This window comes from Sus scrofa, chromosome 5 (genome assembly GCF_000003025.6).
Source record: "Sus scrofa isolate TJ Tabasco breed Duroc chromosome 5, Sscrofa11.1, whole genome shotgun sequence".
Classification (NCBI taxonomy): domain Eukaryota; kingdom Metazoa; phylum Chordata; class Mammalia; order Artiodactyla; family Suidae; genus Sus; species Sus scrofa.
Genome location: NC_010447.5, coordinates 10024254 through 10047924, shown reverse-complemented (window position 1 = coordinate 10047924; position 23671 = coordinate 10024254). Strand labels below are relative to the sequence as shown.

The following is a 23671-nucleotide window of genomic DNA, read 5'->3' as shown; positions in this document are numbered from 1 at the left end:
ACAAACACGAGTAGTGTCCGTGAGGATGCAGGTTTGATCCCTGGCTTTGCTCAGTGGGTTAAGGATCTAGCGTTGCCACAAGCTGCTGAGCTGCAGATGCGGCTCCGATCCGGTGTTGCTGTGGCTGTGGTGTAGGCCTGCAGCTGCAGCTCCGATTCAATCCCTAGCCTGGGAATTTCCATGGGCCGCAGGGGCGGCCCTGAAAAGAATAAAAAAAAAATCTTAGGAAATTAGTTAAAGTTTAATTCAGCTGGATCCATTAAAGTTTAACTGTGACGCTACCACCTGCCTTTTCATTCCTCTGTCCTGGGAGTATGTTTGTCTTTCTGTCCATCATTGGGCTCTCAATCCATGTGGACTTTCAATTATTTTCCTAACTGGAAAGAAGCTAGGGGGAGAGGGCAGCTTCCAAAGCGTGAGGCTCTAAAGGATGAGGAGGGACCAGGAGAGCCGCCAGTCAGGGCAGGAGACGGGGGGGAAGTCCTGCCATCACCAGCTCTGCGTCCGCTCCTATCCTTGCTTCTGGTCCAGAAACCTGGGGATCTTTCTGCCTGCTCCCTTACCTCCAAAAAGGGACTTTTTAGCAAGTCCTGTGACCTTGTCCTAGACATTTTGCACATCTGTCCCTTCTTCCCACCTCCACTGCTGCCTCTTTAGCCCAGTACCTGCCCCGCTGAAATAGCTCCAATTGGTCTCCCCACCTCCTTCTGCCCTTTCCGAATCCATCATCCAAACTGCAGCCTGTGTCAGGCACTTGGCTCAACGGGTAAAGCTGAGGCTGCGCCTATCACACCAGGACACCTTCAGTGGCAAAGTCACGGCAACACTGTCTGGAAAGCAAGCACCTGGGACTCACCCAAACATCCAACCCAAACAGCCATAAGTTAGTATCCTAAGGCTGCTGAAACAAAGTGTCCCAAACCTGGGGGCTTAAGACAACGTGAATTTACTACCTTACAGTTCTGCAGGTCAGGAGTCCACAGAGGGTCTCACTGAGCTAAAATCAAGGTATCAGTAGGTGTGTGTTCTTTCTGGAGGCTCTAGGGAGGATCTCGGGGGTTTTTTTGCCTTTTTTTTTTCTTTTTTAGGGTGGCGCCTTCGGCATGCAGAAGTTCAGTGGCTAGGGGTTGAATTGGAGCTGCAGCGGTCAGCCTATGCCACAACCACAGCAACTCCAGATCCAAAACGTATCCACAACCTATACTGTAGCTTGTGGCAATGCAGGATCCTTAACCTGCTGAGCCACCAGGGGACTCCCGAATTTTGTATTTTTAAAAATAGAACACCAAAAATTGTGTAAACATCACGTCTTAAAACAAACAAACAAACCAGGATGTGCTCTGACCACTGAGCCACAGCTGCTTGCACCATGGCTAACTCTCAAAAAGACACTGAGTAAAAGAAATAAGTCGCAGTGGCGTTCCCATCATGGCTCAGTGGAAACAAATCTAGCGTCCATGAGGACACAGGTTCGATTCCTGGCCTTGCTCAGTGGGTTAAGGATCTTGTGTTGCCGTGAGCTGTGGTATAGGTTGCAGATGCAGCTCAGATCCTGGCATTGCTGTGGCTGTGGTGTAGGCCGGCAGCTGCAGCTCTGATTCGACCCATAGCCTGGGACCCTCTATATGCCGCACATAAGGCCCTAAAAAGCAAAAAAAAAAAAAAAAGAAGAAGAAGAAAAAAAGAAGTCACAGAAAAAAATACCCATGATATGATTCCATTTGTATATGGTCCAAAACCAGGCAAAACTAAGGTATACAGTAGTGTATGGGGTTCAATACACATATAGGAAAACTATAAAGAAAAGCAAGAGACTTGTTTATAGAATTTTAATTTTTAATTTTTTGCTTTTTTTTAGGGCTGCACCTGCAGCACATGAAAGTTCCCAGGCTAGAGGCTGGATTGGAGCTATAGCTGCCGGCCCACACCAGAGCCATAACACCACAGGATCCAAGCCACATCTGCGAGCTACACCACAGCTCACGGCAACGCTGGATCCTTAACCCACTGAGCAAGGCCAGGGATCAAACCCGCATCCTCATGGATATTAGCCGGGTTCATTACGGATGAGCCACAATGGGAACTTCTGTTTCTAGACTTTTAGGTTAGAGGTCCCAGAGATGTGGTCAGGGACGGGGGCAGAGAGGGCTTCCGAGGGACTGATGCTGTTTCTCATGGGAATGTGAGCAAGGGAAACAGTTGTCTCCATATGGGGTTTAGAATTGTATGTATGTTGCTTACTCTCTTGCACAAATGATGTGTGTCATAATTTAAATTTCTTTTTTTAAAAATAACTGAATTAATTATTTTAAGGAACAAAATGTTAAGCTTAAAATTCTTCAGTGGTTTCTTACTGCAGAACAAAACCTACACCCCTCGCCTTGTCTTGAAGACCCACGTGCTCCAGCTGGCCCTCCAGTCTGACGGCAACTCCCACCGCACTCCCCATCCAGCCACAGGGCCTCCCCTGGACTCGATCTGCAAGTCTACCCGTGACCTCTCTCCCAGGCCCTGGTTCTCGTCCTTATCTGCCCTTGCCCCAATCACAATTTGCAACGCTATCAAGGCCTTCTCCCTAGTGGACTCTGAGCCCTGTGAGATCAAGCCCGGTCTGTTCTGTTCACAGCTGGCACTCGGCCAGGGCAGGGAGTCCTTAAACGGGGGAAGAGGGAAGCAGAAGCTCTCGCTCCCTGAACTCCGAACTCCGGATTCTTCTATTTACCTGTTTCTCAGCATCTCTAGTCACGCATCTGGGAGGCATCTCACATCTAACCTAGCCAGAACTCTCAAACCCTCAGTCTTCCCTGACTCAGTTAATTACAGCTCTGTCTTCAATTGTTCAAGCCCAAATCCTTGGGGGCCTCCTGGGACCTGATCACTTCCCATCCCTCCCACTGCTGCCACCTGGGCTGAACTACCATGACTGCTCACCGGATTCCTGCAACAGCTTCCCAACCCTGCTTCTGTCCTTGCCCTCTACAGCCTCTTCTCCATGCAGCAGCCAGAGCTGACCATGGTTGACTATTGCCTGGGGCCCGCCATGTCCCTTCTCTGCCCAAAACTCTCCAGTGGCTCCCACCTCACTCAGAGTAAAAGCTAAAGTCTCTACAGCGACCTTACCTCCCTACTTCCTGGCCCTCGCCTTTTAAAAAAACGCATCTTCTCCTACTGTCTTCTTTCATTCAGCCACCCTGTACACTGCTGCCACAGGGCCTTTGCACTGGCTATTCCCTCTGCTTGGAAGAGTCTTCCTCCAAGAATAAGAAAGGCTCCTTCTCTCACCTCCTTTGAATCTGCTCACATGTCAGCTTCTTGATGAGTCCCTCTCTGACCACCTTCCTTAAAATTAAAAACAGCCCCCTCCCAGCACTGTCTGTTAGCTCCCCCTTACTGTGCTCTAATTTGGTCTTTGCAATTATGGCTTTTTCCACACACACTATATAATGGACTTTTTAATTTAGTCTATTGCTTATCTACTGTCTCCACTAGAATGTCAGCTCCACAAGGGCAAGGATCTCTTGTCTCTCATTCACAGCCCTATCCCAGTGTGTGGCACCTATAAACGAATACCTTAGAGTTCCAAAAACCAGAATGAGCAATGTCAGCAGTGGGAAAGTCATTGGCTTGGGCTCGGTCACCTGTCACTGTCCCCCAGGCCGACCCACCTTGGACAAGTCATTTAGCCATCTTAGATCTCCGCTCTGAAAAGTGGAACTGTTACGTGTAGGCTGGCACAGTCACACATGCATATTGGTAAAAACATGACCCCTGGCATTCTAGTGCGATTTATGCTTTTCTGTATAGGATTTCACTTCACCCGCACATGAACCCCAGAGGTTGGGAGAACCCCTTCCTGACAAGTAAAAACACTGAGGCCTTTTTTGACAAGTGAAAAAAACAGCCGGGAGTCCTGGGCCCCTCCCTAAACGAATGGATGGGCTCTGTCTGACCCCTTCCCCATGCTCCAGGCAGGTGGCAGAGCAGGGCTGGCCACTGAGGGACTACATTTCCCAGGAGGAATTGCCTGCAGCTCCTCAGGCAATTTTAAAGGGCTCGCGTTAAATGGGGCAGAGGGAGTTCTGCCGTCTGCTGGCCAGTAAACGGCTTGGAGCTTGGTGGGTACCCGAGAACATCCCGGCAAGGTGCGGGTGGGGCCGGCCCCAGTCTAGACGCCCCCCCCAGGCCCTGCAGTGTCAGTGAGGTAAGGTGAGGCCAAGCCAAGCTCTTCGTGCCCACCTCGGCCTCAGACCCTACACCCAACTCAGGGAGAGCCCCTCCCAGCAGCGCCCCCCTCCCCTCCATCTCCTCCAAGTCTCCAGAACCGGGTGGGGAGGAGGAGGGCGGTGAATCTCGCTGCCTGGGGGCTGAAGGGCTGTCCGCCGGCAGTAAAGCCCCGAGACCCCGAGACCCCGAGGCGACCCCTCCTCCCTTTTCCAGCTTCCGTTCCGGGAGAGAATTCACAGGTTGCTGGGAGGGCGGGGATGCAGGCAGTGAGAGCTACAAAAAGAAGCGAAGGTCTTGGGGCGCCGTGAGCCCCCACTTCCATCCCTCCTAGTCCCGTGACCTCCACGGTAAAATGAGGGTGATGGGGGCAGTGATTGCACGGCTGCCTCCCCAGGTGGGAGGAGCCAAGGATCAAGAAACGGAGAGTGCTGTGCAAATAAAATTATTTGCTCATCGTGCCACCGCAGTCATCCAGTCCTTATTCTTTAGACACGCGGGGACCTGGGATTGGGGGCGGGGGTGACCTGTCTGTGGAAGCACAGTGGGGAACATCTCGGAACCTGGGGCTGTTCTTTGTGGATGCCTATTTTTCCCATCTAGGTCTTAGTGGGAACCAGAATTGTCTTTGGAAAATAACCCAAACAAACCCACCGGAATGTTGTGTTTTCAAATCTGGAAACTTCGGGGTGATTGACATCAGCCAAAGGAGAAGGTTGACCTTTTGAACTACCCTGGCCCTTCTGTGCCACTGAGATAAGCTGTGAGGTGGGGGGAGAGGAATCCTCTACCGATACCGAGTCTCAGGACTCCCCCTCCCCCTTCCCAATCATCTGGATTAATCCATCCCTTGATGTGGGGGGGGAACCCATTAATGTCCCTGGTCTCAGAGACTGGCAAGTCCCGAAGAGACACGCCCCCCACACACCTTCCAATCCCCCCATCTAAACCCTCCAACCCCTGACCCCCTCCCCTCCTCCACAGCGGCTGTCTGCAAACAGCTCTGGGGGACTAAACCCGAGAGAGCCACCTTCAGTGTTTTGACCTGCTGTAAACCCCCACTACCAGGGTATTGTTTAAGCGGAAGAGTGAGGGGCCTCTGCTTAGGAAATAAAAGCAGGTTGTTGCGAGAAGGGGCTCAGGGAGCCAGGCCTGAGCATCCCGGCATCTCAACCTAGGACCCCTGCCAAGGGGGAGCCGCACGCAAGTAGGACATCCGTCGCAGACGAGGGGTCTCAGGAACTCGGGGGTCCTATCTGCTAGCCTCTGGACCCCTAAAGCCCCTCAGAGCCCCCAAGACTCCTTAGGAGCCGTGGCACCCCTGGTTTTCCTCATCTGTACCTGCCAAGCAGTGGGGGGGGGAAGAAGTGTACATTGTAACAAAGACACTGCATCTTCCCAGCAAAATGGCGGTGGTCCCGGCCACAGCTCTCTGAACAACTGCCACTCTCTGAGGATTAGTCAGGACTCAGGAACAGGACCCCCTCCTCGACCTCCCTCCCTGGAGCCCCGTTTCCCCAAGCTCCCAAAGCTCTCAGGGCCTCTCCTCATCCCCGGGGCCCCTGAGACAGTCTTTGGTTAGAGCCTGCGGGGCAGCTCCTTCACTGTGAACCGCCCCCCCTCATTGCCTTCAAGGAGCCCTGGGAGGGAGCCTGGACCCCCCCAGCTGGGCCCTAGGCGTGGGGGGCAGCGAACTCTGTCTCATGACACCCCCAAACTCCTGGGCTGAGGAAGGACTACAAATGAATTCCCGGCTAGGATATATGGGGGATGTGGGGGGTCTTTGAGGAGAGGGGGTGACTCGGAAGACCCTTCGTCACTCCCTCAGGGGACCCAGGCAGCACGGGGGGTCTGGCTTCAGGACAGAACCCCGACGCAGAGGTCAGGGGGCGCGGTGGGGGAGAGGAGACCGAGGAGGGGGCAGGGACAAAGTTTGAAAGTGCCCTTCCAACTCTTCCAGGGAAAGTTTGCCTGGGGGCCCCAAGGACAGAGAGAAGGTAGAGGTGCGGGTGGGCCCGGTAGCGGGATGACCCCCGAGAGGTGATCGGACCCTGGGGGAGCGACCCCTCCCCCCTGTCCCGGCTCGGCCCGGCTGGGAGTCGCCCGGCTCGGGGCCGCGTGTGTTAGTTGGGGCCGCTTTCCGGCCGCTCCGCCGGGCTGGGGGGTCCCGCCGCGGGCCGGGAGCGGGGCCCCCGGTAGCCCCAGGGGGGAGCTTTGCTACGGGGGGTTTCCCGCACCGGGGCGCCCCGGCCCCGCAGAGCCAGCCCCCCGCAAAGGGGAAATGTGCCGGCGCGCCGGCGGTCCTCGGCGCCGTTTGGGGCGCGTGGCGGGCGCGGGGGGCGGCGGCCGGGCCGGCGGGACGCCCGGCGGGGGAGCCCAGGGAGCCAGGCAGCGGCCCTGGGCGGCGGCGGGGGCGGGAAGGCCCGGGCCGGGGGGAAAGGTCGGATTTGCTCGGCAGAAGAAACACAGATGGCGGCGGCGCGGCGCCATTCCGGGCCCGGAGCAGGCAGCCAGCAGCCCTGTCCTCACCGCGGTCCGCCCGCCGCCGCTAAATACCCGGATGCGCCGCCCGAGCGCCAGACGCGGAGCTGGGAAAAGGGAGGCAGAGGAGGCGGAGGCGGAGGCAGAGCCGGGCGCTGAGACCGACCGACAGACCCGCGGGGCCGGGCCACGCAGAGCCGGCCCAGCGAGTGCCCCCCCTCCCCGCGACCCGAGCCAGGTCCGAGAGGCGGCCCCCGGCCTGGCCTGGGAGCCAGGAGCGCCCAGAGCAGATCCCGAATCAGGCTTCCCTCGGCCTCCGACGAGGGCTGGCCCTTTGGAAGGCGCCTTCTTCAACACAGGACCAGGCAGGCCACCATGACCGAGAACTCCACGTCCACCCCGGCGGCCAAGCCCAAGCGGGCCAAGGCCTCCAAGAAGTCCACAGACCACCCCAAGTATTCAGACATGATCGTGGCTGCCATCCAGGCAGAGAAGAACCGCGCTGGCTCCTCGCGCCAGTCCATCCAGAAGTACATCAAGAGCCACTACAAGGTGGGTGAGAACGCCGACTCCCAGATCAAGTTGTCCATCAAGCGCTTGGTCACCACCGGGGTCCTCAAGCAGACCAAAGGGGTGGGTGCCTCGGGGTCTTTCCGCCTGGCCAAGAGCGACGAGCCCAAGAGGTCAGTGGCCTTCAAGAAGACGAAGAAGGAAGTCAAGAAGGTGGCCACGCCAAAGAAGACGGCCAAGCCCAAGAAGGCTGCCTCCAAAGCCCCAAGCAAGAAGCCCAAAGCAACCCCGGTCAAGAAGGCCAAGAAGAAGCCGGCTGCCACGCCCAAGAAAGCCAAAAAACCCAAGACTGTCAAAGCCAAACCAGTCAAGGCATCCAAGCCTAAGAAGGCCAAACCAGTGAAGCCCAAAGCGAAGTCCAGTGCCAAGAGGGCCGGCAAGAAGAAGTGACAATGAGGCTTTTCTTGTGGACACTCCTGCCTGTCTCCTGTTTTCTGTAAATACTTTTTTCTTCTCACTTGATCCTCATCTGCAACCCTTTGCCCCTTCCTCGTCTGACTTTATAAAGAGACAGAATTTGGATTCCTCAGAAATTAGGGAATAATTCATTTCTCTTGAAGCAGTCATGCAAGGACAGCAACGACAAATCTCTGTAATGATGTACTTCTATTTTGTTTTGTTAATTTGTCATTAATCTACTTATGGTTTGGGGGATTTGGGTGGGTTTGTGTGTTTTGTTCAGTTGGATGGTTGATTCATTCGGAAGGTAAAAGTCGGGGGAGAATGGGGCAAGGTAGCTTGTGGCAAGATGACAGGGAGCCCAGCCTTGGTAAGGTTTTAAGTTGAACACTCCTCGTGAGTTGCAGAACGTTAGCGGAGAGGAGAGAGGTGGCATCAGTGGGACGGCAAAGGAGGGAGCAGGGGAAAAAAAAAAACAAAAAACCCTGTCTGGGCTGATTTGCACCTCCCAGTGGTGAGCAGTGGGGCATCCACATCCAGTTTCCTTCTCACTTCTGTTCCTTTGCCCCTGTAGCCTCCCTATTGTCCTAGGTGAGGGGAGGAGGTCAAAATGACAGCTGGTCCTAGAAATTGTGGCTTCTCAGAATCAGCTGGAGACTAGCTATTGGGAGACCTCTGTGGCTTCCGAAGGTCTCCTGTGAAACAGCAGAGGAAGCTTTGGGGGAAGGGTGGGGAGTGGGTCAGCCAAGTGCCTCAGAGTGCCCTGTTAAAACTTGGTTTTTTTCCACACCATCGGATTGCATCCTAGGAGGACCTTTTTTCCTTTTCGCCTGATTTTTGGTTCCTCCTGTACAAGAGATGGCTTTGCCAGGTGGTCGGCCGGGGCTCCAGCCCTGCCACCCGCCACTTAAAAACCTCCTGACCTCTTTACTTCTGAGTCTTTTATGAGTAGTTGTAGATGGGGGAGGAGGGGGGCGGGGAGTGGACAGTGAGACATACTGCAGTTGACTTTGAATTGCTAAGTAGTTTTACAGAGCTAGGTCTGTGTGTATGTGTGTATATGTATATATACAATCTAGGGCTAGGACTTAACGTTTCACACCCGGGAGCTGGGAGAAAAAACCTGTACAGTCTTTCCCTTTTTTGTAATAAAATGGGAAAACGCGCAATTGTGCGTCCTTCCCCTCCCCCCCCCACCATCCCAACCCCCTTTTACTTTTTAAACAAGTGTTATTTGTGCCGGGAAGAATTTGCTGTCTTTGTAATTTTGAAACTTTAAAATAAAATTGAAAAAAAAAAAAAAGGAAAAAGCCCGTGCAGTGTGTTTTTCTTCACTTCCAAGCCTGGAGGAGAATGCGTAGCAATCGGATGGGCAAGGAGTGGGGGAAATCTCGGGGGCGTTTGCACCTGAGAATGGGGGAGGGTTCCAAGAGCTCGACAGAACCGGGGCAACCCTGGGGCTAGAGCGTACAGAATGTGCTTCAGCCCGCTTCCCGGCGCCTGCCTCCCGCGCCCGTAGGGCATCCCCTTAACCTTCCGAGTGCTAAGTGTGCAGGCAGGGGATGGGTGGGGGTCTGGAGGCCCGGACGCGCGTTCCTCCGCCCCGTCACTTCCCCTCCCCCTTTGAGGACAGCTCCAGTCTCAATTTACAGACCAATCCACTTTCGTCCACTGCGGATCCCGCCAGGCCCCGCCCGCCCATCCCTGGGTCCGCCTCCCCTGCCCCAGTAGCGGGGGCCCCTCGCTCTGATTGGCTGTCGGGGCCCAGCCCCCGCCACGTGATCAGGCGGGGGTCTCCGTGCGTACAGCCCGCAGCGGGCAGGCGCGCTCCGGCGAGGTGGACGCGATGTGGGCCGGCCGCATCCTCTGCGCTGCCCTCTCCCGGGCCCCCCGCGGCTGTCGCCCGCAGTCAGCGCTGGCTCAGCTGCGTGGCATTCTGGAGGAGGAGCTGGAAGGCATCCGCGAGGCTGGCACCTGGAAAAGCGAGCGGGTCATCACGTCCCGTCAGGGGCCGCGCATACACGTGGACGGCGTCTCGGGAGGTAATGGACCCCGCTCCTGCTGGGAATCGTCAGACCTGGCCAGGCGTTCGAGGGCCGTTCTGAGGCTTGGGCTGGAATGGAGGTCCTGGAGGCCGTGGGCGGGCAGGAGCACCTGCACAGGTCGCTGCTGTACCCTTCCCCATCTGTCAGGCCGACTTGTCGACTTCTCGGCTTCCCGCGGTTAGCTCTAACCTGGTTAACGCGAAGGGAGGTAATTTGCCCTTAAGCCCCTTTTTGATTCAGAGGGCACGGCTGGCCCGAGATCAAGCGCTGTGAGAATGTGAGAAAAAAAAATAGAGAGATACCAGCGGGCTCTCACTCTTCCGCTTCAAGGGAGGGTGGTGAGAAGGCGGCAGCATGAACTTCTGCGTTTCTGGAGCCGCTGCTTTGTTCAGGCTTCTATTAATTGCTGCACTTGGACTTCTGCAAACTTCAAAACGTGGGGATGACCAATCCCATTTACAAACGAAGAAGCTGACCCTCAGAGATGTGAAGTGGCTGGCGGGAAAGGCCCCAGCCAGCTGCAGGCAGAGCTGGGCTTTGGTTTGGTTTGGCATATGGAACTAGCAGGTCAGCTAACTGGCCAAAATCACAGTGAGCAAAGGGCTCCAGGGCTGCTGCAGAAGTCACACCATGAATTGGCCCACCAGGCCACCCTTGTTTCTGTCTCACACCCCACAGCTTGTCTGTGCCTGGCCCCACCAGGTGGAGGTGCTGGTGACAAGCGGACCCCCAAACCTGCCATCTGCCCAGGAAATGGGCATGGACTCCTTGGTGCTGTTGTGCTCGTTTATAAAACAGAGGTCCCTGGAAGGCCCTGCCTTGCCCTCAGAGAAGCTTGGAGCTGGTCAAAAGATGGGGAATGAGGAGAGCGAGGCTCTTTTCCTGCTTTCGCCTCTCCCAGGCTGAGTAAACCTTGCCTCCTCTGGTCAGCTGTGCTCGCTTTGGGCTTTATAATTCAAGGGTCAGGTTCTGATGCGCTTCTCTACTAGGCAGCAAAGCCAGCCGTGTGGAGCGTGGGGACCAAGGCGGGCCTCTGACCCAGCTGTCCCCTGTCATCCACGAGGAAACCAGGGCCCAGACGAAGGGTTGCTGGTGAGCTTCAATGACAGGAGAAGCCAGTGAGGAACGGCCGGTTCCGCTTTGGGTGGAATGTGCAAAGTCCTTTTGTTTGTTTTGTTTTTTAAGTTTTATTGAAGTAGAGCTCGTTTACAATGTTGTGATAATTTCCGCTGCAAAACCAGAGTTTAAACTCCTCGTCCTCCGAGGTGCTGCTGTGAGGGTCCCTATCTGTCCCTCCTTTTCCTGTAACTGTTGGACTCAGTGCTTCGCTGGGGCTCCCAGCTCCCCCTCCTGGTCTCTGCCCCAGGACACATCAAACTGTGTGCTTCTTGCCTCCTCAGGGGCGAATCCAGGTTCATTTCCTCTCTGAGCTCCCAAGGCCTGGCACTGACATCTTTCCAGGTCCTTCTTTGTCCTGAGCTGCAGTGTCTGTCCCCTGTCCTCTACCTCAGGAATCATTAACTTCTGTGCCAACAACTACCTGGGCCTGAGCAGCCACCCCGAGGTGATCCAGGCAGGTCTGCAGGCCCTGGAGGAGTTTGGAGCCGGCCTTAGCTCTGTCCGATTCATCTGTGGGACCCAGGTACAGAGCGGCCGGGGGCGGTGGGGATGGTCCCCAGCGTTGGGCACTGACCCCAGATGTTTGCTTCCACTGTCAGCAGGGCTGGTTTTGCCGGCTCAGCTCCTCCCAGCACTCTAGGCCCACGCAGCCCCAGAGCTGTCTACGAGAAGGGTGGGCTTCAGGCTTCTGTTTTGCTGTGCAGCCTTGGGCGAGAGACTCTACCTCTCTGAGCATCCATGGCCCCACCTGCAGAGCTCCTTACACCTGTTTCTGTTCAGGAAAGGAAGACCAGCAGGCAGGAACTGAGATGGCCTGGAGCTATTCTGCCTGAGCTTGGTTCCCAGAACCGCCGTGTATTGGTTCTATTACTGGGGAGAAGGGTTTTCCTTCTCTGCGCCTCCAGGCCTTCTTGGGTAAAGTGGGGATAATCGTACTTCATGAGATTATCTCATATGAAAGAGTTAATACAGGTAAAGATGCTTAAAACAGTGCTTCGCACAAGTAGAGCTCCATATATGTTGGTGATTAATTTTATTTTGGAAATGTTACAAAATGAACTTATATAAACATGAAAGTCATAGTGATGACTGTGTACCAGGGGCGACTCTAAGAAATTACAAATATTCACTCATTAATGCTCATAAGAATCCTCGGCCATGACTGTTACTCTTGTCGGTCTTGTAGAGCTGAGGACACTGAGGCCCAGAGAAGTTAGGTGATTTGCCCAAGGGCACACAGCCGGTTGTGGGATTTGAACCCTGAAGACCTAGCTCAAGAGTTGGTGCTTCTGGAGTTCCCATCGTGGCTCAGTGGTTAACAAACCCGACTGGTATCTATAAGGACACCGGTTCGAGCCCTGGCCTTACTCAGTGGGTTAAGGATCCGGCATTGTCGTGAGCTGTGGTGTAGGTCACAGACAAGGCTCAGATCCTGCGTGGCTGTGGCTGTGGTGTAGGCCGGCAGCTGCAGCTCCAGTTTGACCCCTAGCCTGGGAACTTCCATATGCTGCAGGTGAGGCTATAAAAAGAGGAAAGAAAAAAAAAAGACTGGAGGCCCAGATTAACCTAGAATTAATTTTGGAATCCACTTCTTTGCCTTTAAGCAACCAAAAAAAGGCACTCCGCTTGATATCAGGGAGACACAGCTTCCTTTGCCATTAGCACCCATAATTCCACCATCAGACCCCCCAAACAAAGACTGACCAGGAAGAGGGGCCCCTGGTGGGCCCCAGTCCCTCGAGGGGAACCACATGTCAGATTGCTGCTGGCTCTGGGTGAGCCCTGGTGGGACAGAAAGAAGGGAGAGGATGGTTGTGGCATGCTAAGCCTCTGTCCCCAGAACTCGTCCCGTGTGGCCCCCCAGGCATGAATACCTCTGTTACTTGCTTGCTTCAGAGCATCCACAAGGATCTGGAGGCGAAGATCGCCCGCTTCCACCAGCGGGAGGACGCCATCCTCTACCCCAGCTGTTTTGATGCCAATGCCGGCCTCTTTGAGGTATGCGAGGCCGTGAGTGGGGCTTGGTGAGGCTGCCAGGCCGTGGAAGGCTTGGGAGTATGCGGTTAGAAGAACTTGGCAGGGGCGTCCTTGTGTAGGGGCAGCAGGTTAAGGATCCAGCGTTGCCACAGCCTTGGCGCAGGCCAAAAGTGTGGTGCAGGTTCAATCCTTGGCCCAGGAACTTCTACCTGCCATGGGCACAGTCAAAAAAAAAAAAAAAAAAAAAAAACAAGAAGAGGGAGTCCCCATTGTGGCTCAGCGGGTTAAGAACCCGACTAGTATTCATGAGGAGGCGTGATCCATCCCTGGCCTCTCTCAGTGCGTTAAGGGTCTGGTGTGGCCCTGAGCTGTGGTGTAGGTCGCAGGTGCAGCTCAGATCTGCTGTGGCTGTGGCTGTGGCATAGGCAGGCAGCTGCAGCTCTGAGTCAGCTCCTAGCCTGGGAACTTCCATGTGCTGCAGACGCAACCCTAATGGCCATTTCTTGTGGAGGTCAGCGTTGAGCCAATAGGTCTCCCGGAGGAAACTGGGGCTTAGAAGGAGGCAGCTTCCTGGGCATTTGGGGTCGTGGGGGGGGGGTTTAACCTACATCAGCTGGAAGTCTGAGGGCGTTAGAGGCCAAGCAGGCACCAAACATATTCTCACCTGCTTTCACTAGAGCCAGGCCCCTGATTCAGCCCAGTCCTGGGCCTCTGGGGACCCAGGTAGAGGCAGAGGGCTCCTTGCCTCTCTGACCAGAAGAATTTCCCGGCCGGCAGTGAAATATTGATTCGGGGGACTCAGGAAGGGGGGGAGACCCCCAGGGTGGCTGGGTGACGGCTCTGCTCCTAACTGCCTCCCTCCAGGCCCTGCTGACCCCAGAGGACGCGGTCCTGTCGGACGAGCTGAACCATGCCTCCATCATCGACGGCATCCGTCTGTGCAAGGCCCACAAGTACCGCTACCGCCACTTGGACGTGGCCGATCTGGAGGCCAAGCTGCAGGAGGCCCAGGTGGGGCAAGGCCTAGTGGTTCCAGGGGCATGGACAGGGCTGAGCCTCCACCTGGGCCCCCCCCCGGAAGGAATCGAGGCTTGGAGAGGCTCACTCCTCCCTCACAGGCAAACGGCCCGAAAGTTCAAAAGAGCCAAGATTTGAAGTTCCTGTTGTGGCTCAGCGGGTTAAGAACCCGACTAGTATCCATGAGGATGTGGTTCCATCCCTGGCCTCGCTCTGTGGCTGTGGTGTAGGTCGGCAGCTACAGCTCCGATTCGACCCCTAGCCTGGGAACTTTCATATGCCACAGGCATGGCCCTAAAAAGAAAAAAAAATACAAAGCCAAGATTTGAACCCACATCCTCAGACCCAAAGCTTTTTTCTATTGCATGATGCTGCCTTGAGTTTGAATAAGCCGCTGTGTGTGGAGGCCCCTGCTTGGCATCATAAGGGTGGGATGTGCTTATGGGTAGAACTGACCCCACCCCACTCCGCCCTCTGGGAGAGGAGACTGAGCCTTCTCACTGCCCAGTGCTAAGACTGCCCTGGAAGAGACCGGTGAGGCTCAGAGAGGCCCGGATGAGGGCGAGGAGGTACCAGCCTCCACATGGTGGTGCTTTGTGCTCACCTCGGTACTGGGCACTGGGCAAGGTGCACCTTTAGAGCCCCAAGCAGCGCAGAGAGTGAGTGGTGGCTCACAACACCTGCCACCACCTTCTGTATCTTTCCTGCAGAAGCATCGACTGCGCCTAGTGGCCACTGATGGGACCTTTTCCATGGACGGTGACATCGCGCCCCTGCAGGACATCTGCCGCCTTGCCTCTCAATATGGTGCCTTGGTCTTTGTGGACGATTGCCATGCCACCGGCTTCCTGGGGGCCACTGGACGGTGGGAGCACACGGCCCTTGAGGCCTTGGGTTGGACTTCTCAGGGAGGGTGGGAAACCGGGAGGCCAGCCCCCAAACCCAACCCATGATCCTGGGTGCTCAGGTGGCCAAGGGTGGCAGTGGCAGCTTCCCTTGCAGGGGCACCGATGAGCTGCTGGGCGTGATGGACCAGGTCGCCATCATCAACTCCACTCTGGGGAAGGCGCTGGGCGGAGCCTCAGGTGCCTGCAGGCTTGTGGCCCTGGGCTCCCCTTATCCACATGTGGGGGGGCCCTGGAGGGGCCTCAGGGCAGGGAAGCAGGGAGACCTGGGGCTGCAGGGACAAAGACAGCGTGGACTGTCCTCTTGGGGGGGATTTGGGCTAAGCTCTGGCTGCTGGTCTCTCACTGTGCCCCCCACCCCATCCTCACCTCTGCCCTTGTTCCCAGGGGGCTACACGACGGGGCCTGGATCCCTGGTGTCCCTGCTGCGGCAGCGTGCCCGGCCCTACCTCTTCTCCAACAGCCTGCCACCTGCTGTTGTCGGCTGTGCCTCCAAGGCCCTGGACCTGCTCATGGAGAACAACGCCATCGTCCAGTCTATGGCAGCCAAGACCCAGCGGTGCGGTCCCTGGCGGGGTTGGGCAGGCTGCGGGGAGGGAGCTGGTGAGGGCCTGTCACAGGGTGCCCGCACAGGCCCACAGTTCCCTGCCTGCAGGCCCTGCCTCTGCTCAGACCGTGTCCCCAGCGGGTCGCACGGGGACTCAGCTTCCCTTAGCTGAGGGCTGCCTCCTCTTCTCTTCTCTCTGTCTCTGCCTCGTCCTTCCATTTCCTGGTTTATTTCTCTACACAGGGCCCTAGGTCTCCCCCTTCTGTGCAAGGCTGTCTTCCCACCTCCCTTTTGTTTTTTGGTTTTTCTTTTTCTTTTCTTTCTTTTTCTTTTCTTTTTTTTCTTTTCTTTTTTTTTTTTTTTTGTGGCCTCCCTGCAGCATATGGAGTACCTAGGTGAGGGATTGGATCCGAGCTGCGGTTGCAGCCTATGCCACAGCTGCGACAACACCAGATCCCCAATCCACTGTGCCAGGCCGGGGATCGAACCCACATCCCAGCGCTCCCAAGACACTGCTGATCCCGTCGTGCCACAGTGGGAACTCCCCACCTCCCTTTGTGGTCTGCCCATTCCTCTGCCTGGCTCCCCATCTCCCTCTCTGAGTTTGCCTCCGTCTGTCGGTCCCTCCTAAAGACTTGGCCACACTCCTTGGATCACATGCCCATTAAGAGCAGGTGTGAATTGCCCCCCACCCTACCCCCGCTACCTGTGACACCCAACCTGTGCCCACAGATTCCGCAGGAAGATGGAGGCTGCCGGCTTCACCATCTCAGGAGCCAATCACCCCATCTGCCCTGTGATGCTGGGTGATGCTCGGCTGGCCTCTTGCATGGCAGATGACATGCAAAAGAGAGGTAAGGGGCGGCCGGGACAAGGGAAGTGGCTCTGGGTCCTAAAAGAAGAGGAGGGAACCCCCAGACTGTGAATACCCCCGTGCCCCCACCACCACCCTCTTAAACCAGCTGTCTGTCCTGGTTTGAAAACCCCAGGCCCTGAGGCAGTGCCATGTCTGAGAGTTTGGGCAGCTCCCTGCCCTCTGTGAACCTCAGGCAGGTAGGCCTGTTTGCCATGCCCCCAAGGCTTGTCTGGCCCTGGGGAGCCCCAGGTTGACGCGCTCTGCCCTGCCAGGCATCTTTGTCATCGGGTTCAGCTACCCCGTGGTCCCCAAGGGCAAGGCCCGGATCCGGGTCCAGATCTCAGCCGTGCACAGCGAGGAGGACATTGACCGCTGCGTGGAGGCCTTCGTGGAGGTGGGGCGGCTGCACGGGGCTCTGCCTTGAGGCCCAGGGAGTGACAAGCCTCCCAGGGACAAAGGGGCCCTTTGAGCCAGCTCTGAGTTCTGTCAAAGTCCTGGGGCCAGGCTGGGGCGAGGCCTGTGCTTGTGGCCACAAGTGAAGCAACAGTGTGGAAATGGCCTGCGCTGCGTTGGTCTGCTTTATTTTCTCTCTGGTCGAAGAAGCGGGGAGGAGCTGGGGCTCCGAGCACAGGCCCGAGGACTGCAGTAGATCTCAGAGCTGCAGAGCTAGGACGGGCCCCCTGCGGCTGGGGTGACAGAGGCGAGGGCCATCGTTTGGCTCAGTTGGATTGTGTGTGGCCATAGAGGGCAGCTGAGGGCCTGCAGGCCCCTTCCCCCCCACCCCCAGCTCTGCAGCCCAAGAGTCTAGCTTTGGTGAACATGTCCTCTGCTTTGCACCCAAACGATGCCCTGTAGCTGCCCTGGTAACAAGGAGCTGGGCGCCCAAACCCATGTGTGGGAGAAGCAGAGGAGGCGGCAGTTCTACGGAAGAGAATGTCTGTCACTGCTGGAGAGGCCGCTGACGGTCTGGAGCCCTGTGTTCCGGCCCACTTGTCCCAGCCTCTGTGGCCTCGGGCAGGCTCCCTCCCCTGTGTGTGCCGCAGTTTCCCCCACAATGCCAAGAGTGGATGTGGTATTGTTATCACCATATACCAGTGGTATTACACGTGGGCCCTTCCATCCCTGTGCTCCCAGGGCCTGCTGACTTATGATCAGCCACCAGGGGGCGCAGCGAGCTCAGGCTCCAGATGCTGTCGCGCGCCCCCTCCAGCCTTCTGGCCTGGGACTCGCTGTTCTTGCCTCCTCAAGGCTTGCTGCTCCACTGCTGGAGATGACCCTCCCCTTCCCACCATCGCAGCCCCCCACCCCCCACCCAGCCTTCTCTCTCCATGGTCTTCCCCACTCAGCCTCATGGGCACCTGGTGGCACTAAAGGATGAGTTCTGAGTCACCGCAGCGCCAGCCTCAGCCTGGTGTGGCCTTGGGAAGCTCGTCGTTTGCTGGAAATAGGGCCGGGGGATGGGAAGGCCCTTCTTTATTAACAATGGGGATCACGTCTCTGGCGCCCCCCCACCCCTGGCCCTCCCCTCAGCCTGGATGTCGGGATGGGCAGTCTGGGCAAGCTCGGGCACAGTCCTGCAGAATCTTAACTCTGGGACTCTGAAAATCCTAGCCTGTGATCCCGAGGCGCTTGAGACAGGTCCAGGAACTCGGGGTGCTGAGGGATGCAACCCCAGGGAAGGGGGCTGCTGTGGCCACATCAGGGGCACAAACACATGCCACTGTCACCATGGGGAGGGCACCTGGCACCACCTGCACAGCAGGTACACCCAGCCTGGTGCCAGTCCCTGGTCAAGCCAGCAGTGCCAGGCCAGCAGCTTGGTGTTCATGGTCTGCCCGGGCCCGCAGGTCGTAGTGGGCCGCGTGAGCCTCCAGGGGTGACATGTTACAGTTGGTGAGGCTGAGATGAGACAGCCTGAGCCAAGGTCCAACAGCCACAGCAGTGTGCGCCACCTCCGCTTGTAGCTCCTGGGCACTGGCACCAGCATTGTGCTGCCTGGGGGTAGCAGTAACACTGTGACACCGTGGGCCGGCATGTCATGGCAGGGTGCCACATCCGTGGCCAGCTCTCAGCTCAGCATGTGAAACTGCTCTGGCCTAGGTCCACCACAGGACAGCTCCTCTGCCACCGTCTAGAGGGGTCATAGGAGGTGCCAGCAGGCACGACAGCAGCTTTGGGCGCACATGCTTGGGCTTGGGGGCATACTGGTCATTGCTGGAGGCCAAGATGGGCTATAGGTCTGAGGGCCAGCTGTGGACAAGCCCCACTTCCATGTCCTGCAGGGCCCAGGTCTCCAGGGAACGCTCTCAGGGCGCGTCATCTGTCCTCTATGTTGGGCCCGGGGTCCAAGGCCACAGCAGCCAGGAGCAGCAGTTGCAGTAAGGAGAGGGGACAACTTGCTGGGCGCCCTTCCTGCCTGCGCCACAGGAGGGCCCTCTGGACACTACGGTCCTCCCTTCTCTTCTGCTGTCCTATCAGCAGCTCAGGCTTGTGGCTTCTGGGAGCTCTGCCTTAATACTGCCCTGGCCCATCCAGAGCCCAGCCTCCTGCAAGGAGGGGCCTGGGGGCTCCTAAGAAGTAGGAGAACAGCGTGTCCGGGATCTCTGGAGCTTCAGGGTTAGACATGCCACGTTTGACAGTCCAGGCTTCTGGGAGTCTTAATAGTGCATTACTTTCATACGGGCTGCTTGGGGACCCCTGACTCAAGGGTTCTGGGAGTTCCCATTGTGGCACAGCGGAAACAAATCCGACTAGGAACCAGAGGTTGTGGGTTTGATCCCCGGCCTCACTCAGTGGGTTAAGGATCCGGTGTTGCCATGCGCAGCTCAGATCCTGCGTTGCTGTGGTTGTGGCGTAGGCTGACAGCGCTAGTTCTGATTTGACTCCTAGCCTGGGAACCTCCATATGCCTCAGGTTCAGCCTTAAAAAGACAAAAAAAAAAATGAAGAGGGAGTTCTAAAATCCCACCACTGGAGTTCCCACTGTGGTGCAGCAGGTTAAGGATCTGGCATTGCAGCTGCAGCTCAGATTCGATCCCTAGCCCAGGAACTTCCATATGCTGTGAGTGTGGTCATAAAAACATAAAATCCTACCAAAGTCTAGAATCCTGCTTTTTTTTTTCTCTTTTTCTTTTTGGTCTTTTTAGGGCCACACCTGCAACATATGGAGGTTCCCAGGCAAAGGGTTGAATGAATGGGAGCTGTAGCTGCCATCCTACGCCACAGCCACAGAAACACCAGATCAAAGCCACATCTGTGACCTACATCGCAGGTCATGGCAATGTCGGATCCTTAACCCACTGAATGAGGCCAGGGATCGAACCCACATCCTCATGGACACTAGTCAGGTTCATTACCACTTTAGAGAAGCCTGAGCACTGGAGAAAATCCCCAGGGCCTGCGGGAAGCTAGTGCTGAAGTCTTTTCCCTGCTTCAAAGGCTGTGATTGCAAGGCCGGCTCCAGCAGCATCCCCTCCGATGAACTCCTCGCCCTTTCCCGGACTTCTTGATGCTACCCAACCCTGCCAGCTTCTAGAAAGACTCCACACAGTGCCTGCCACCTCTTCTCTCCCTCAGTTCACTGCAGCCTGCCTTCTGCCCGCCCCCCCACTTGTCTAGTTTAACAACGGCCACCTCGTTGCTAAATCCAAGGCACTTTGCCCCCAAGTGCTAACCTCCGGCCCTCTGGAAGCTTGTGGCCATGTGGCCTGCTCCGCCCAAGGGTCTGGGCCAGCGCTCCAGACCAAACCATACAGCTCTTTCCTAGTGACCTCTTTGGCTCTTGCCTGGACAAGAAGGCTCTTAAGGGGTCTCATTAAATTGCTCCCTCCTCTATCCATCCTTTTAAGCACAGGCCATAATAAGTGCAAAATAAATGAGCAGGGTGTATCCCTGCTCTAGAACCTTCTCTAGTTCCCCATTGTCCCCAGGCTAAAGCCAGACTCTGGTTTGGGGGGCACCCTGCAGCATATGGAGTTCCTGCCACAGTTGCAGCTGCAGCAAGGCCAGGTCCTTTAACCCACTGTGCCAGGCCGGGTATCGAACCTGCGACCTGGCCCTGCAGAGGTCCCGCCAATGCCGTTGCACCACAGCGGGAACTCCTAAAGCCAGACTCTTTGGACAGGCACATAAACCCTCCAGTCTTCAGGCAGACTGAACCCCTGGGGCAAGTTTAGGGGAGCTGAGAGGTCTGGGGGTTCTCAGGGCCGGGGGGCGGTGTCCTGTATCTGAAGTCTGCAGAAAAGGGGCTCATGTTCTGGTTCCCTGGTGTGGGACACCCAACTCCTCGCTCAAGATTAGACGTCCTTTTGGAGCCTGGATTGGAGCCCTACTTGGAGCAGGGAGGGAAGAAGACAGGACTGGGTCATCAGGCAGGACCCCTGGAGGTGAGAGAGCTAGGAATGCGCTGGGCCCTGGGCACAGAGGGGTTAACTACAAAGCAAATCTCAGCGAGATCAATGGGTTGTTCTTGCTGCAGAAAGAGGCAGAAGCAACGCAGAGAGGCAGCGAAGAGCCAGGCAGAGGAGCATGTCACCTGGGGCAAATCAGGGACTGAGGAGGAGGTGGCTATTTCGGAGGGAGTGCCCAAGTCTGGCAGAGGAGTGGCCTTAAAGGAGAAGAGGAACCAGTGGGAGGCCAGCCTGTACCTTCGAGGAAGCACCAAGGGGCAGCCACGGAGCCAGGAGGAAGCTTCAGCCTGGCCGGTTCACCCAGGATCAAGCAGGAGCTCAGTGCCCTGGGTTGAGGTGCGTGTTGCCCATCTTGGGCTTTGAGGGGGGTGCCGCATGCTGGGGGTGGGGGGAACGCAGGTATCCCCTTCCTTCCCTCCTCCCTGCCTAGCCCCCTCACCCTTAATTCATCCAGCCCCTAGAGGTCCAGGCATGCTGGGGGCCCACAGGTAGCGGCCACTGATGTGGGCCATGCGGTGGGGCATAGACGGGAGTAAGCCCAGCTTGCACAGATGCTTGTACAGATGCACGCACAAGCGCCTGCATGCACGCACATGCACACACACACACACACAGGTTACGGGCTCTCAGATAAGCACTCCAGCATGGGAGTCGGTACCAAGGTGGCAGGAGCCTCAGATCTGCCACTCAAAGTGTGATATGTCCCCTCTCTGAGGCTCAATTTCCTCATGTGCAAAAAAGGGGCAGCGACTTACATGGTTTAGCCAGCTGAGCCACTCTGGTGCTCTCATTAAACTGGACTATCCAATGACTCAAGGATGTCGCTGATGTTTGGCTGAATTGACCCATGTCTAAAAACCTTCCCTGTATTTCAGATCCCCATTGAAAATTCGCCAGCTCCTGGGGTTGGTGCTGTCCCTCCGCCCACTGCCCCCATCCTCACCTACCTTGCCTGTGTCTTTATCTGCATCAGTGGTTGGAGGTGTCAAGGAACTAATCAGCCCTTCACCACGCTCTAGGCTATAGGAGGGTTCCCTAGGAAACTGAGAGACCCCTCAGACACCAACGTGACTTTGCCAGGAGCTTGCACAGCAGGTCTCAGTGATAACTTTTGTCTCTGTTCCCCCCACCCCCAACTCCTAGCCCCCTCACCCACAAGCTTCCAGCCTGGCCAGCCCCAGGGGAGGGGAACTAGACCCCTGAGTTGGGTGACCAGAGCTGGGGGCTCCTGCCTGAGGATTCCACCTTCTCTTCCTCAGGTGCCCATCTGATGAGGAGATGGCCGATGCCCAGAATGTTTCACTAGACAGCCCAGGAAGTACGGGGGCTGTGGCAGTGCCTGTGGTCTTTGCCCTCATCTTTCTGCTGGGCACAGTGGGCAACGGGCTGGTGCTGGCGGTGCTGCTGCAACCTGGCCCGAGCGCCTGGCTGGAGCCAGGCAGCACTACGGATCTGTTCATCCTCAACCTGGCAGCGGCCGACCTCTGCTTCATCCTGTGCTGTGTGCCTTTCCAGGCCGCCATCTACACCCTGGATGCCTGGCTTTTTGGGGCCCTCGTCTGTAAGGCTGTGCACCTGCTCATCTACCTCACCATGTATGCCAGCAGCTTCACCCTGGCGGCTGTCTCGGTGGACAGGTGCGCTGTGCCCGGGACCTGGCTGGGTCTGGCTGGGGAGGGGAGACCTCAACAGCTTCTTACTGGCCTTAGAAGGAGGGGGGACCAAACAGGGAGATGGGAGGGAGAAAAAGGAACACTTTCCTGTCCCCCCCCCCCCATCAACCAGCCTCTGGGCACCTGCAGGACATACGCAGGGGATCCTCCACTGGGAGCTTCCTGAAAACATCTCTGTCTCCCAAGTGTCAGCACAGGGCCTGGCACAGTAGTAGGGGCTTTATAACCGTGAAGTGAGTGGCAAAAGGAACGCACGAATGAATTCATTAAGTATTTTATTTCTGCCTACCCCTGCCCGGGTTGTGGTCAGACCTGTTTTCAGGGCTTGAAACTTGGGGTCCAACCCAGGCTCTCTCTAGCTGATGACGACCTTGAGCCCCCGACCCAGCCCCGATAGGTGCCAGGCGCTGCCCTGAGCGCTTTGAGCTCTGACTCCCTTCCTGGTCATCATTCCTCACAACTTCCCCTCCCTGCCCGGCGCTCCATCACCCCGAGGTTCAGATACAGGCATCCAGGCGGCCGTGGAGCTGGGGCGCTGGGGCGGGCTGCCCGCCCTCCGGCCGCGCTGACGCCGCGCCCGCCCGCAGGTACCTGGCCGTGCGGCACCCGCTGCGCTCGCGGGCCTTGCGCACGCCGCGCAACGCCCGGGCCGCCGTGGGCCTGGTCTGGCTGCTGGCGGCGCTCTTCTCGGCGCCCTACCTCAGCTACTACGGCACCGTGCGCTACGGCGCGCTCGAGCTCTGCGTGCCCGCCTGGGAGGACGCGCGCCGGCGCGCCCTCGACGTGGCCACCTTCGCCGCCGGCTACCTGCTGCCCGTGGCCGTGGTGAGCCTGGCCTACGGGCGCACGCTGCGCTTCCTGTGGGCCGCCGTGGGCCCCCCGGGCGCGGCGGCGGCCGAGGCCCGGCGCAGAGCCACGGGCCGCGCGGGGCGCGCGATGCTGGCGGTGGCCGCGCTCTACGCGCTCTGCTGGGGACCGCACCACGCGCTCATCCTCTGCTTCTGGTACGGCCGCTTCGCCTTCAGCCCGGCCACCTACGCCTGCCGCCTGGCCTCGCACTGCCTCGCCTACGCCAACTCCTGCCTCAACCCGCTGGTCTACGCGCTCGCCTCGCGCCACTTCCGCGCGCGCCTCCGCCGCCTGTGGCCCTGCGGCCCCCGCCGCCCCCGCTGCCCCCCGGGCGCCCGCCGCGCCCTCCGTCGCGTCCGCCCGGCGTCCCCCGGCCCCGCCGGCTGCCCCGGGGACGCCCGGCCTCGCGGGAGGCTGGCGGCGGGCGGCGGCTGGGGCGGGGAGCCGGGTCGGGAGCCCGCCCGCGGCGGAGAGCCTGGACGAGCCCTGCCTGCCCCGGGACCGGAATAAACCTTATCCGCCTCCACTCTGCTGGGTGTCGGTCCATCAGTGTGTCGTTCCCCTTCCTCCAGGGGAGGACGTTTCTCTGAGAAGCAGGGGCTGG

At 57.6% G+C, this 23671-nt stretch overlaps 3 protein-coding genes across 4 annotated transcripts; all 3 read left to right on the top strand.

Annotated features, from left to right (window-relative positions):
• On the top strand, positions 6683 to 8981 carry LOC100510904 (histone H1.0). The gene has a single exon (XM_003126037.4). It carries the CDS (start codon positions 7078 to 7080, stop codon positions 7660 to 7662), a length of 585 nt encoding a protein of 194 aa, XP_003126085.1. The 5' UTR covers positions 6683 to 7077; the 3' UTR covers positions 7663 to 8981.
• GCAT (glycine C-acetyltransferase) lies at positions 9431 to 20792 on the top strand. 2 transcript variants are annotated; one of them, XM_003126033.3, is made up of 9 exons: positions 9431 to 9713; positions 11228 to 11358; positions 12732 to 12833; positions 13677 to 13823; positions 14540 to 14694; positions 14832 to 14914; positions 15122 to 15293; positions 16014 to 16135; positions 16410 to 16700. In XM_003126033.3, the coding sequence occupies exons 1-9, from the start codon at positions 9518 to 9520 to the stop codon at positions 16559 to 16561; spliced, it is 1260 nt and encodes a 419-aa protein (XP_003126081.1). In that variant the 5' UTR covers positions 9431 to 9517; the 3' UTR covers positions 16562 to 16700. The 2 variants fall into 2 exon arrangements, with proteins under 2 accessions (XP_003126081.1, XP_013852979.1); XM_013997525.2 differs by lacking the exon at positions 16410 to 16700 and adding an exon at positions 20614 to 20792 and having other exon boundaries at positions 9446 to 9713.
• On the top strand, positions 20754 to 23593 carry GALR3 (galanin receptor 3). Its single transcript, XM_003355348.4, has 3 exons — positions 20754 to 20881; positions 21805 to 22182; positions 22806 to 23593. The coding sequence occupies exons 2-3, from the start codon at positions 21824 to 21826 to the stop codon at positions 23575 to 23577; spliced, it is 1131 nt and encodes a 376-aa protein (XP_003355396.2). The 5' UTR covers positions 20754 to 20881; positions 21805 to 21823; the 3' UTR covers positions 23578 to 23593.

What these genes read in the sequence shown, in the direction of transcription:
- GCAT (XM_003126033.3), top strand. Translation starts at nt 9,518, where the DNA reads ATGTGGGCCGGCCGCATCCTCTGCGCTGCCCTCTCCCGGGCCCCCCGC. An exon ending in CCAAGCTGCAGGAGGCCCAG is followed by an intron (nt 13,824 to 14,539) that starts GTGGGGCAAGGC and finishes TCTTTCCTGCAG; the next exon opens with AAGCATCGACTGCGCCTAGT. An exon ending in AGATGACATGCAAAAGAGAG is followed by an intron (nt 16,136 to 16,409) that starts GTAAGGGGCGGC and finishes CTGCCCTGCCAG; the next exon opens with GCATCTTTGTCATCGGGTTC.
- LOC100510904 (XM_003126037.4), top strand. Translation starts at nt 7,078, where the DNA reads ATGACCGAGAACTCCACGTCCACCCCGGCGGCCAAGCCCAAGCGGGCC.
- GALR3 (XM_003355348.4), top strand. Translation starts at nt 21,824, where the DNA reads ATGGCCGATGCCCAGAATGTTTCACTAGACAGCCCAGGAAGTACGGGG. An exon ending in GCGGCTGTCTCGGTGGACAG is followed by an intron (nt 22,183 to 22,805) that starts GTGCGCTGTGCC and finishes GCCCGCCCGCAG; the next exon opens with GTACCTGGCCGTGCGGCACC.